General features: G+C 46.0%; 1 protein-coding gene across 1 annotated transcript in view; it reads right to left on the bottom strand.

Annotated features, from left to right (window-relative positions):
- Window positions 1–13,896, bottom strand: part of tpcn3 (two pore segment channel 3) — a 26,788-nt gene extending 12,892 nt beyond the window's left edge. Inside the window, 8 exon segments of the mRNA XM_083932718.1 lie at window positions 2,858–2,984; window positions 3,063–3,164; window positions 5,139–5,257; window positions 5,474–5,590; window positions 7,974–8,102; window positions 9,935–10,049; window positions 10,257–10,339; window positions 13,580–13,896. Coding sequence (XP_083788844.1) covers window positions 2,858–2,984; window positions 3,063–3,164; window positions 5,139–5,257; window positions 5,474–5,590; window positions 7,974–8,102; window positions 9,935–10,049; window positions 10,257–10,339; window positions 13,580–13,801 — 1,014 coding nt within the window. The 5' untranslated portion in view covers window positions 13,802–13,896.
- Between the last annotated feature and the right edge of the window lie 726 nt (window positions 13,897–14,622).

Raw genomic sequence — 14,622 nt, forward strand, 5'->3', positions numbered from 1 at the left:
CTTTAGAGACTAAACTTAACCGTCTCCTTTAGTGTCTAAACTTAACCGTCTCCTTTAGTGACTAAACTTAACCGTCTCCTTTAGTGACTAAACTTAACGGTCTCCTTTAGTGACTAAACTTAACGGTCTCCTTTAGATACTAAACTTAACCGTCTCCTTTAGTGACTAAACTTAACCGTCTCCTTTAGTGACTAAACTTAACCGTCTCCTTTAGTGACTAAACTTAACCGTCTCCTTTAGTGGTCTAAACTTAACCGTCTCCTTTAGTGACTAAACTTAACCGTCTCCTTTAGTGACTAAACTTAACCGTCTCCTTTAGTGGTCCAAACTTAACCGTCTCCTTCAGTGGTCTAAACTTAACCGTCTCCTTTAGTGTCTAAACTTAACCGTCTCCTTTAGTGACTAAACTTAACCGTCTCCTTTAGTGACTAAACTTAACCGTCTCCTTTAGAGACTAAACTTAACCGTCTCCTTTAGTGTCTAAACTTAACCGTCTCCTTTAGAGACTAAACTTAACCGTCTCCTTTAGAGACTAAACTTAACCGTCTCCTTTAGAGACTAAACTTAACCGTCTCCTTTAGTGACTAAACTTAACCGTCTCCTTTAGTGACTAAACTTAACCGTCTCCTTTAGAGACTAAACTTAACCGTCTCCTTTAGAGACTAAACTTAACCGTCTCCTTTAGAGACTAAACTTAACCGTCTCCTTTAGTGTCTAAACTTAACCGTCTCCTTTAGTGTCTAAACTTAACCGTCTCCTTTAGTGACTAAACTTAACCGTCTCCTTTAGTGACTAAACTTAACCGTCTCCTTTAGAGACTAAACTTAACCGTCTCCTTTAGTGACTAAACTTAACCGTCTCCTTTAGTGACTAAACTTAACCGTCTCCTTTAGTGACTAAACTTAACCGTCTCCTTTAGTGACTAAACTTAACCGTCTCCTTTAGTGACTAAACTTAACGGTCTCCTTTAGTGACTAAACTTAACCGTCACCTTTAGTGACTAAACTTAACCGTCTCCTTTAGTGACTAAACTTAACCATCTCCTTTAGTGTCTAAACTTAACCGTCTCCTTTAGTGACTAAACTTAACCGTCTCCTTTAGTGACTAAACTTAACCGTCTCCTTTAGTGACTAAACTTAACGGTCTCCTTTAGAGACTAAACTTAACCGTCTCCTTTAGAGACTAAACTTAACCGTCTCCTTTAGTGACTAAACTTAACCGTCTCCTTTAGAGACTAAACTTAACCGTCTCCTTTAGTCGTCTAAACTTAACCGTCTCCTTTAGTGACTAAACTTAACCGTCTCCTTTAGAGACTAAACTTAACCGTCTCCTTTAGTGACTAAACTTAACCGTCTCCTTTAGTGACTAAACTTAACCGTCTCCTTTAGTGACTAAACTTAACCGTCTCCTTTAGAGACTAAACTTAACCGTCTCCTTTAGTGACTAAACTTAACCGTCTCCTTTAGAGACTAAACTTAACCGTCTCCTTTAGTGACTAAACTTAACCGTCTCCTTTAGTGACTAAACTTAACCGTCTCCTTTAGTGACTAAACTTAACCGTCTCCTTTAGTGTCTAAACTTAACCGTCTCCTTTAGTGACTAAACTTAACAGTCTCCCTTAGTGTCTAAACTTAACCGTCTCCTTTAGTGTCTAAACTTAACCGTCTCCTTTAGTGTCTAAACTTAACAGTCTCCCTTAGTGTCTAAACTTAACCGTCTCCTTTAGTGTCTAAACTTAACCGTCTCCCTTAGTGACTAAACTTAACCGTCTCCTTTAGTGTCTAAACTTAACCGTCTCCTTTAGTGTCTAAACTTAACCGTCTCCTTTAGTGACTAAACTTAACCGTCTACTTTAGAGACTAAACTTAACCGTCTCCTTTAGAGTCTAAACTTAACCGTCACCTTCAGTGGGCTAAACTTAACCGTCTCCTTTAGTCGTCTAAACTTAACCGTCTCCTTTAGAGTATAAACTTAACCGTCACCTTTAGAGACTAAACTTAACCGTCTCCTTTAGAGACTAAACTTAACAGTCTCCTTTAGTGACTAAACTTAACCGTCTCCTTTAGTGTCTAAACTTAACCGTCTCCTTTAGAGACTAAACTTAACCGTCTCCTTTAGAGACTAAACTTAACCGTCTCCTTTAGAGACTAAACTTAACCGTCTCCTTTAGTGTCTAAACTTAACCGTCTCCTTTAGTGACTAAACTTAACTGTCTCCTTTAGAGACTAAACTTAACGGTCTCCTTTAGAGACTAAACTTAACCGTCTCCTTTAGAGACTAAACTTAACCGTCTCCTTTAGAGACTAAACTTAACCGTCTCCTTTAGAGACTAAACTTAACCGTCTCCTTTAGTGTCTAAACTTAACCGTCTCCTTTAGAGACTAAACTTAACCGTGTCCTTTAGAGTCTAAACTTAACCGTCACCTTCAGTGGGCTAAACTTAACCGTCTCCTTTAGTCGTCTAAACTTAACCTTCTCCTTTAGAGTCTAAACTTAACCGTCACCTTTAGAGACTAAACTTAACCGTCTCCTTTAGAGACTAAACTTAACCGTCTCCTTTAGTGACTAAACTTAACCGTCTCCTTTAGTGTCTAAACTTAACCGTCTCCTTTAGAGACTAAACTTAACCGTCTCCTTTAGAGACTAAACTTAACCGTCTCCTTTAGAGACTAAACTTAACCGTCTCCTTTAGTCGTCTAAACTTAACCGTCTCCTTTAGAGACTAAACTTAACCGTCTCCTTTAGAGACTAAACTTAACCGTCTCCTTCAGTGGGCTAAACTTAACGGTCTCCTTCAGTGGTCTAAACTTAACCGTCTCCTTCAGTGGTCTGCACTTAACGGTCCCCTCCAGCCCACCTTCAGGTGCTTCTTGTAGTTGTTGTAGACGACGGCGAGGAACACGGACATGAAGATGTACGTGTTGATGAGGATGTACAGGATGAAGAAGATGGCGAAGAAGACGCTGGCGTTGTAGGCGGGCATCCTGCACACGGGGAGAACAGAGTGATGTCACTTCCTGTCTGCTCTCTGACAGGAAGTGACACGTGCGGCGCGCTCTTACATGACGTCGGGGCTGTTGGCCGTGGTCACCAGCACGTACAGGTCCAACACGATGTGCAGGTAGTTAGTGAAGTACGGAGCTCCGTGGACCGTCTTCAGACCTCTGCGGGGGGGGTCGGGGGGGGGGGGGGGGGAGAGAGGGAGGGGGGAGAGGAGAGAGAGAGAGAGGGAGGGAGGAGAGGAGCGTTAGGATCATTTACATTGGTGCTAACGCTGCTACTTCGGTGCTAACGCTGCTACATTGGTGCTAACGCTGCTACATTGGTGCTAACGCTGCTACATTGGTGCTAACGCCTCTACTTTGGTGCTAACGCCACTACTTTGGTGCTAACGCCACTACTTTGGTGCTAACGCCTCTACATTGGTGCTAACGCCACTACTTTGGTGCTAACGCCACTACTTTGGTGCTAACGCCACTACTTTGGTGCTAACGCCTCTACTTTGGTGCTAACGCCACCACTTTGGTGCTAACGCCACTACTTTGGTGCTAACGCCTCTACTTTGGTGCTAACGCCACTACTTTGGTGCTAACGCCACTACTTTGGTGCTAACGCCTCTACTTTGGTGCTAACGCCACCACTTTGGTGCTAACGCCTCTACTTTGGTGCTAACGCCACTACTTTGGTGCTAACGCCTCTACTTTGGTGCTAACGCCTCTACTTTGGTGCTAACGCCACTACTTTGGTGCTGACGCCACCACTTTGGTGCTAACGCCTCTACATTGGTGCTAACGCCACTACTTTGGTGCTAACGCCTCTACTTTGGTGCTAACGCCACTACTTTGGTGCTAACGCCTCTACATTGGTGCTAACGCCTCTACTACGGTGCTAACGCTGCTACATTGGTGCTAACGCTGCTACATTGGTGCTAACGCTGCTACTTCGGTGCTAACGCTGCTACATTGGTGCTAACGCTGCTACATTGGTGCTAACGCTGCTACTTCGGTGCTAACGCCACGCCTCTGTACCCAGGTCCTCAGGGGTGGACCTGAGCAGCTCTTGTTGTACGGGGGGCCGGACTTGAGTCTGTGAGGAGGCCGTGCTGCTGTGGTGCAGGATGGGCCAGTTGTGTCTTTGGGCTTCAGGGTCGCAGCCTCTGGTCGGAGGCGTCGGAGGCTCGTGTTGGCAGACGGGACACAGGGGCAGGGCTGAGGCAGCCGGTTCTGGTCCGAGGGCGTGTTCATGGCAGTGTGGACTCTCCTGGCGTGCCGGCTCCTGCACCGGGCCGGGGCTCAGGGTTCAGCTGTGGAGGAGACCAGAGCTGGTCGACGGGTCGGCGGGTGCAGCCCAGCAGGAACCAGCGAGACGTGGAATCAGTGCGACCCTCGACGACACTCTGGCCGTCACTTCTTCAGGGTGTTTGAATGATAGAGATCTGTCCAGGCGCACGCCGAGGCACCGCGGGGCTCGCTGGAGCTCAAGGCGCTTGTTGTTAACGTATATGTCCAGTTGCAGTCTGGCGTCACTGAGGTTCAGGGCGTCAGCTGCTGAAACTGTAAACGCCGCTCACGCAGGGCGGCTGCCAGGGCGTCCGTGTCCTGGTTCAGGCCGGCCTGCCTCTGCTCCTGTGTCGGTCGTCTCATCATCGTCTCAGGTCGTCAGCGTAGCCGTGTTTACGGGATGTTGTCTCCGGTACGTCATGGATGTAAATGTTGAACATCATCGGTGCGAGGACGGACCCCTGTGGAACACCAGTCCTCCTCAGCTGCTGCATCGACCGTCACTGGTCTTTAAGGTGAAGCTGCGGTTCGTCTCCAACTCCGTGCTTCCAACTATTCCAACTCCCTAAGGTTCTGCTGATTCATCAGAATCATAGAAAAGTACAGAAATCTAATTCTATGGATCTGCAGCCCTTCACAATAAAAGCCCGGTTTCAGGAGGGATATTTGATACGTTCTGCGTATCAGTGCGACTCTGATTCACTCGTGATGACAGAAGAAGAAACAGGAGTTTGGTTTGTGCGCTCTGGCAGCACAGTCCTGTGTGTGTGTGTGTGTGTGTGTGTGTGTGTGTGCGTGTGTGTGTGTGTGTGTGTGTGTGTGTGTGTGTGTGTGTGTGTGTGTGTGTGTGTGCCTCACCGTTTGCCGAGCAGTTTGAGCGCCATGAGGGAGAAGATGAGGAGGCTGAACATGAAGAGCAGGAAGACGTAGAAGATCTGAGGGAGAGCGTTCCGGATGCTTCTGAACGCTCTGCGGAGCTGAACACACACACACAGAGTTACACACACACACATACGCACACACGCACACGCACACACACACACGCACACACACACACACACACACACACACACACACACACACACACACACACACACACACACACACACACACACACACACACACACACACACACACACACACACACACACACACACACACACACACACACACACACACACACACACACACACCTGCCGTCCCTCTGTGACGTTGACCAGCAGCAGCGGCCTCAGGACTCTGGACCAGCGAACAGCGTACAGGTCTGCGGCCTCCAGCGCTCCGTAGATGATCATATCCACCAGAGTGAGCTGCAGGATACAAAGACTCAGAGACTCAAAGAGGCAATGACTCAAAGACTCAAAGAGGCAAAGACACAACGATTCAAAGACTCAGAGACTCAAAGACTGAAAGACACAGAAACACAACTACTCAAAGACACATAGACTCAAAGAATCAAAGACTCAAAGACTCAAAGACAAACACAGTGGGTTGATCCTGTTGTGTTTTGTGTTTGACTCGTTTTCTAAGCAGCTTGACTTCGGGGGTGCAGACGCTTACGTACGGGTGACTGCTGTTTTTGCTGCTGGGGACTTTTATTTTGAAGGGATTTCTATCACTTCCTGCCGTCCCGTCTGGTGAATCACCAAAATAAAGAGTTGTGACTGACGGAGGATCAGTTCACTTCCCACAGTATCGCTCCAAAATGGCCGCCGTCACAGCGGTTCTTCCTCCGGCGCTTGAACCGCCGACTCGACATGTTTTCATGTTATCCATGAAACAGGAAGTAGAAAAACAGAACCCATGTGTGTTTTTGGTTCTCTGGCGTGCGTCGTGTTCGTCTCAGAGTGGGGAAGAGGCTCCTCTGAGAACACGTGCAGGTCGCCGGGGACGCCGCGCTCCGTCAGCTCCACAGGAAACACACGCGTGACCACACGGACCGGGAGAAAGTGCCGCCCTCAGCGATAAAGAGCAGAGTCACAGGAAGCGTTCTGCCGACGAGGCGGTTTCTGCGGCTGAAGGTGGTTTCACAACAGCAGCAAACGCCACCTCAGCACTTTCGTCCACACACAGGAAGTGAGCGCGCACAGCCAGGAAGTCTTCTGGCTCCGACGGTCACCAGCCCAAACCCTCGACCCCGAGTCCACACACGTCCCCTCTGCAGGTCTCTGCAGGTCTCTGCAGGTCTCTGAGGGTCTCTGCAGGTCTCTGCTGGTCTCTGCTGGTCTCTGCAGGTCTCTGCAGGTCTCTGAGGGTCTCTGCAGGTCTCTGAGGGTCTCTGCAGGTCTCTGCAGGTCTCTGAGGGTCTCTGCAGGTCTCTGCAGGTCTCTGAGGGTCTCTGCTGGTCTCTGCAGGTCTCTGCTGGTCTCTGCAGGTCTGTGCAGGTCTCTGAGGGTCTCTGCAGGTCTCTGAGGGTCTCTGAGGGTCTCTGAGGGTCTCTGCAGGTCTCTGCAGGTCTGTGCAGGTCTCTGAGGGTCTCTGCAGGTCTCTGAGGGTCTCTGAGGGTCTGTGCAGGTCTCTGAGGGTCTGTGCAGGTCTCTGCAGGTCTCTGCGTGTTAAACAGGGACCAGGGTCATAAAACAACAGCGTTCAGGACGACACACTTTACTTCCTTCAACTGCAGCTTCTTCCTTCTTACCTTTCACAATAAAAGCCCCAGACTGAACTGTTTCCTGCTGGTTTTTATTGGTCAGGACCACAGACTGTGTCCGGTCCGTCCTCGTCTACAGGAGTCTCCATCTGTCAGACTTTGACTCCACCTCTTTTCCTCTGACCAAATAAGGGCATGTATGTGACGCTGGGGGGAGGGACGTGAGTCTGTCTGGCTGACGTTAACTGAATTAGCCACTTTAGCACCACCGCACGGGAGATAGGCTAATGGAACATGCAAGATGATGATGTAGATAAGCCCCTCCCACCACACTGGTGATGCAGATAAGCCCCTCCCACCACACAGATGATGCAGGTAAGCCCCTCCCACCACACTGATGATGCAGATAAGCCCCTCCCACCACACTGATGATGCAGATAAGCCCCTCCCACCACACTGGTGATGCAGATAAGCCCCTCCCACCACACCGATGATGCAGACAAGCCCCTCCCACCACACTGATGATGTAGATAAGCCCCTCCCACCACATGGATGATGCAGATAAGCCCCTCCCACCACACTGATGATGCAGATAAGCCCCTCCCACCACACTGATGATGCAGACAAGCCCCTCCCACCACACTGATGATGCAGACAAGCCCCTCCCACCACACTGATGATGCAGATAAGCCCCTCCCACCGCACTGATGATGCAGATAAGCCCCTCCCACCACATATATGCTGCAGTTAAGCCCCTCCCATCACACTGATGATGCAGATAAGCCCCTCCCACCACACAGATGATGCAGATAAGCCCCTCCCACCGCACTGAGGATGCAGATAAGCCCCTCCCACTACACAGATGATGCAGTTAAGCACCTCCCATCACACTGATGATGCAGATAAGCCCCTCCCACCACACGGATGATGCAGATAAGCCCCTCCCACCACACAGATGATGCAGATAAGCCCCTCCCACCACACAGGTGATGCAGATAAGCCCCTCCCACCACACTGATGATGCAGATAAGCCCCTCCCACCACACTGATGATGCAGTTAAGCCCCTCCCACCACAGTGATGATGCAGTTAAGCCCCTCCTACCCCGAGGATGACGATGATGCAGATGTTTTTGGGGTCTTTCCAGAACTTGTCCCGTGGGATCACTTTGGCGTAGTGGACGAGTCTGACGGCGAAGACGAGCAGACAGAGCAGCTCCACCAGCATGGTGACCTGAAACACAGATATAGACCGATACAGATAAACACACAGATATAGACCGATACAGATAAACACACAGATATAGACCGATACAGATAAACACACAGATATAGACCGATACAGATAAACACACAGATATAGACCGATACAGATAAAAACACAGATATAGACCGATACAGATAAAAACACAGATATAGACCGATACAGATAAACACACAGATATAGACCGATACAGATAAACACACAGATATAGACCGATACAGATAAACACACAGATATAGACCGATACAGATAAACACACAGATATAGACCGATACAGATAAACACACAGATATAGACCGATACAGATAAAAACACAGATATAGACCGATACAGATGAAAACACAGATATAGACCGATACAGATAAAAACACAGATATAGACTGATACAGATAAAAACACAGATATAGACCGATACAGATAAACACACAGATATAGACCGATACAGATAAAAACACAGATATAGACCGATACAGATAAAAACACAGATATAGACCGATACAGATAAAAACACAGATATAGACCGATACAGATAAAAACACAGATATAGACCGATACAGATAAAAACACAGATATAGACCGATACAGATAAAAACACAGATATAGACTGATACAGATAAAAACACAGATATAGACCGATACAGGTAAACACACAGATATAGACCGATACAGATAAACACACAGATATAGACCGATACAGATAAAAACACAGATATAGACCGATACAGATAAACACACAGATATAGACCGATACAGATGAAAACACAGATATAGACCGATACAGATAAAAACACAGATATAGACCGATACAGATAAAAACACAGATATAGACCGATACAGATAAAAACACAGATATAGACCGATACAGATAAAAACACAGATATAGACCGATACAGATAAACACACAGATATAGGCCGATACAGATAAACACACAGATATAGACTGATACAGATAAAAACACAGATATAGACCGATACAGATAAAAACACAGATATAGGCCGATACAGATAAACACACAGATATAGACCGATACAGATAAAAACACAGATATAGACCGATACAGATAAAAACACAGATATAGACCGATACAGATAAAAACACAGATATAGACCGATACAGATATAAACACAGATATAGACCGATACAGATAAAAACACAGATATAGACCGATACAGATAAAAACACAGATATAGACCGATACAGATAAAAACACAGATATAGACCGATACAGATAAAAACACAGATATAGACCGATACAGATAAAAACACAGATATAGACCGATACAGATAAAAACACAGATATAGACCGATACAGATAAACACACAGATATAGACCGATACAGATAAAAACACAGATATAGACCGATACAGATAAAAACACAGATATAGACCGATACAGATAAAAACACAGATATAGGCCGATACAGATAAAAACACAGATATAGACCGATACAGATAAAAACACAGATATAGACCGATACAGATGAAAACACAGATATAGACCGATACAGATGAAAACACAGATATAGACCGATACAGATAAACACAGATATAGACCGATACAGATGAAAACACAGAAATAGGCCGATACAGATAAAAACACAGATATAGACCGATACAGATAAAAACACAGATATAGACCGATACAGATAAAAACACAGATATAGACCGATACAGATAAAAACACAGATATAGACCGATACAGATGAAAACACAGATATAGACCGATACAGATGAAAACACAGATATAGACGATACAGATAAAAACACAGATATAGGCCGATACAGGCGCACTGACTCTCACCCATGTCGGCAGAGGAAGAACCGCCGGCTCCTCGAAGACGGCCAGCGACAGATCGACCAGGATGAAGAAGTACAGGAGCACCTTAGGGATCCAGTGGTTGTAGCGCAGGTAGAGCCTGAGAACAAGGAGAGGTCTTTACACACACACACACACACAGACACACAGACACACACACACGCGCGCACACCCACACGCACACACACACACACACACACACAGACACACACACACACACAGACACACACACACAGACACACACACACATACACACACACACACACACACACACACACACACACACACACACACACACACCTCTCACCTCACAGCCTGAGGAGACGTGTCGAAGTAGATGTTCCTGTTGTACTGAGCGTCCGACACATAGATGGCAGCCAGGTCGAAGTCCTGACACACACACACACACACACACACACACACACACACACACACACACACACACACACACACACACACAGAACCTATCAGACCAGAACAGCACGGGTCCCATTTCATGAGTTCGGGAATTGTTCTTCGGACTTTGGTGCGTTCGTGAGCTAGTGAGAGATGCTAACAGCCGGACGTGGCTAACAGTGGTTAGCTCGGGGCAGCACGGTGAAGGCATTCAAAGGTCTTTTTTAACCACTAATGCTGCTGAAAATAACAGCAAACCTCTGCAGCAGCATGAGAAGAGTCCCTACACACACACACACACACACACACACACACACACACACACACACACACACACATACACATGAGAAGAGTCCCTACACACACAACAAAGCAGCAATGGGCTCCTTCCACTGTAATGGACTTTACTATGAGAGGAGCTGGTGCAGGGGCCAGTAGGTAAGTCTGTAGAAAACAAAGGCATTCTGGGACATGAAGGGACGGTCAGGTGTTAATGATCCACTCGTGTTTCTGTGAAACATGAAACATAAAATCAGATGTTTACAAGTTTCCACTGCAACATGAGTCCCTGTGACGGCTTTATGAGGTGAGAGTCCATCACTTTACTGACTTCCTCATGGACGGGTTACTGAACGCCTCAGAGGCCCAGAGAGTCAGGGGTCCAGAGGCTCTGGGCCAAAGACTTCAGAGACACAAAACAACCACAAAGAGACACAAAACAACTACAAAGAGACAAAACAACTACAAAGACACACAAAACAACTACAAAGACACAAAACAACCACAAAGAGACACAAAACAACCACAAAGAGACACAAAACACCTACAAAGAGACACAAAACAACCACAAAGAGACACAAAACAACCACAAAGAGACACAAAACTACAAAGAGACATAAAACAACTACAAAGAGACAAAACAACTACAAAGAGACACTAAACAACCACAAAGAGACACAAAACAACCACAAAGAGACACAAAACAACCACAAAGACACACAAAACAACTATAAAGAGACACAAAACAACCACAAAGAGACACAAAACAACAACAAAGAGACACAAAACAGATGCAAAGAGACACAAAACAACAACAAAGACACAAAACTACTACAAAGAGACACAAAACAACTACAAAGAGACACAAAACAACTACAAAGAGACACAAAACAACAACAAAAACACAAAACTACTACAAAGAGACACAAAACAACTACAAAGACACAAAACAACCACAAAGAGACACAAAACAACCACAAAGAGACACAAAACAACTACAAAGAGACACAAAACAACTACAAAGAGACACAAAACAACTACAAAGAGACACAAAACAACTACAAAGAGACACAAAACAACCACAAAGAGACACAAAACAACTACAAAGAGACACAAAACAACTACAAAGAGACACAAAACAACCACAAAGAGACACAAAACAACTACAAAGAGACACAAACAACTACAAAGAGACACAAAACAACTACAAAGAGACACAAAACGACCACAAAGAGACACAAAACAAACACAAAGAGACACAAAACAACTACAAAGAGACAAAAAACAACCACAAAGAGACACAAAACAACTACAAAGAGACACAAAACAACCACAAAGAGACACAAAACAACCACAAAGAGACACAAAATAGCCACAAAGAGACAAAAAACAACCACAAAGAGACAAAACAACTACAAAGACACACAAAACAACTACAAAGACACAAAACAACCACAAAGAGACACAAAACAACCACAAAGAGACACAAAACACCTACAAAGAGACACAAAACAACCACAAAGAGACACAAAACAACCACAAAGAGACACAAAACTACAAAGAGACATAAAACAACTACAAAGAGACAAAACAACTACAAAGAGACACTAAACAACCACAAAGAGACACAAAACAACCACAAAGAGACACAAAACAACCACAAAGACACACAAAACAACTATAAAGAGACACAAAACAACCACAAAGAGACACAAAACAACAACAAAGAGACACAAAACAGATGCAAAGAGACACAAAACAACAACAAAGACACAAAACTACTACAAAGAGACACAAAACAACTACAAAGAGACACAAAACAACTACAAAGAGACACAAAACAACAACAAAAACACAAAACTACTACAAAGAGACACAAAACAACTACAAAGACACAAAACAACCACAAAGAGACACAAAACAACCACAAAGAGACACAAAACAACTACAAAGAGACACAAAACAACTACAAAGAGACACAAAACAACTACAAAGAGACACAAAACAACTACAAAGAGACACAAAACAACTACAAAGAGACACAAAACAACTACAAAGAGACACAAAACAACCACAAAGAGACACAAAACAACTACAAAGAGACACAAACAACTACAAAGAGACACAAAACAACTACAAAGAGACACAAAACGACCACAAAGAGACACAAAACAAACACAAAGAGACACAAAACAACTACAAAGAGACAAAAAACAACCACAAAGAGACACAAAACAACTACAAAGAGACACAAAACAACCACAAAGAGACACAAAACAACCACAAAGAGACACAAAATAGCCACAAAGAGACAAAAAACAACCACAAAGAGACACAAAACAACTACAAAGAGACACAAAACAACTACAAAGAGACACAATACAACTACAAAGAGACACAAAACGACCACAAAGAGACACAAAACAACTATAAAGAGACACAAAACAACCACAAAGAGACACAAAACAGCCACAAAGAGACAAAAAACAACTACAAAGAGACACAAAACAACTACAAAGAGACACAAAACAACTACAAAGAGACACAAAACAAACACAAAGAGACACAAAACAACTACAAAGAGACACAAAACCACTACAAAGAGACACAAAACAACTACAAAGAGACACAAAACCACTACAAAGAGACACAAAACAACTACAAAGAGACACAAAACAACTGCAAAGACACAAAACAACCACAAAGAGACACAAAACAACTACAAAGAGACACAAAACAACCACAAAGAGACACAAAACAACTACAAAGAGAAACAAAACAACCACAAAGAGACACAAAACAACTACAAAGACACACATCAGAAAGGGCATGTTCCTTGAGACTCTGTGTCCCGGTTGTTAAAGGGGGACCGGGGGCTCCTGTCCGGGTCCAGGGCCCCAGAGTCTCCGGGTCCGTCCCTGTCCTGTCAACAGAAGCATCAGCTGAGGGACTCACCTCTTTGGTCTTTACAGGACTGCCCCCGTTCGGAGTCCCCGTCCCGTGTCCCGGCCCTGGACCCTTCTCAGGACCGGGACCGGGGACGCTCTTCTCCTCGGGACCGGGACCGGGGACGCTCTTCTCCTCAGGACCGGGACCGGGGACGCTCTTCTCCTCGGGACCGGGACCGGGGACGCTCTTCTCCTCGGGACCGGGACCGGGGACGCTCTTCTCGGACATCTCTCAAACTTCCGACACGACCCTTCCCCAAAAAAACTTCCAACTGTGTGTGTGTGTGCGCGCGCGCGTGCGTGTGTGCGTGTGTTTGTGCAGAACTAAAGTGCGTGTGTGTCTCTCATCACACGCTTTAACGGGACAGAGAGAGAGAGACAGCCGTGTGTGTGTGTGTGTGTGTGTGTGTGTCTGTCCTGATCCAGGACTCGTGCTGCCTTCATGGACCGTGGGAAATATGGCCGCCGCAGTGACGTGGATCAGACTGAACCCTGTTTTAAACCCTGATGATGAAAAGAAGTCAAATAATTTCATCCCATTGTGACTTTTTACCTCCCTAGGGAGGTGTTCCAGGCACGTCCAGCTGGGAGGAGGCCTCGGGGAAGACCCAGGACCAGGTGGAGAGATTAGATCTCCACACTGGCCTGGGAACGCCTCAGGATCCCCCAGTTAGAGCTGGTTAATGTGGCCCGGGAAAGGGAAGTTTGGGGTCCCTGCTGGAGCTGCTGCCCCTGAGACCTGATCCAGGATCAGAGGCTGGAGCTGCTGTCCCTGAGACCTGATCCAGGATCAGAGGCTGGAGCTGCTGCCCCTGAGACCTGATCCAGGATCAGAGGCTGGAGCTGCTGCCCCTGAGACCTGATCCAGGATCAGAGGCTGGAGCTGCTGCCCCTGAGACCTGATCCAGGACCAGAGGCTGGAGCTGCTGCCCCTGAGACCTGATCCAGGATCAGAGGCTGGAGCTGCTGCCCCTGAGACCTGATCCAGGACCAGAGGCTGGAGCTGCTGCCCCTGAGACCTGATCCAGGATCAGAGGCTGGAGCTGCTGC

This window comes from Echiichthys vipera, assembly GCF_963691815.1.
Source record: "Echiichthys vipera genome assembly, chromosome: 2".
NCBI lineage: Eukaryota > Metazoa > Chordata > Actinopteri > Perciformes > Trachinidae > Echiichthys > Echiichthys vipera.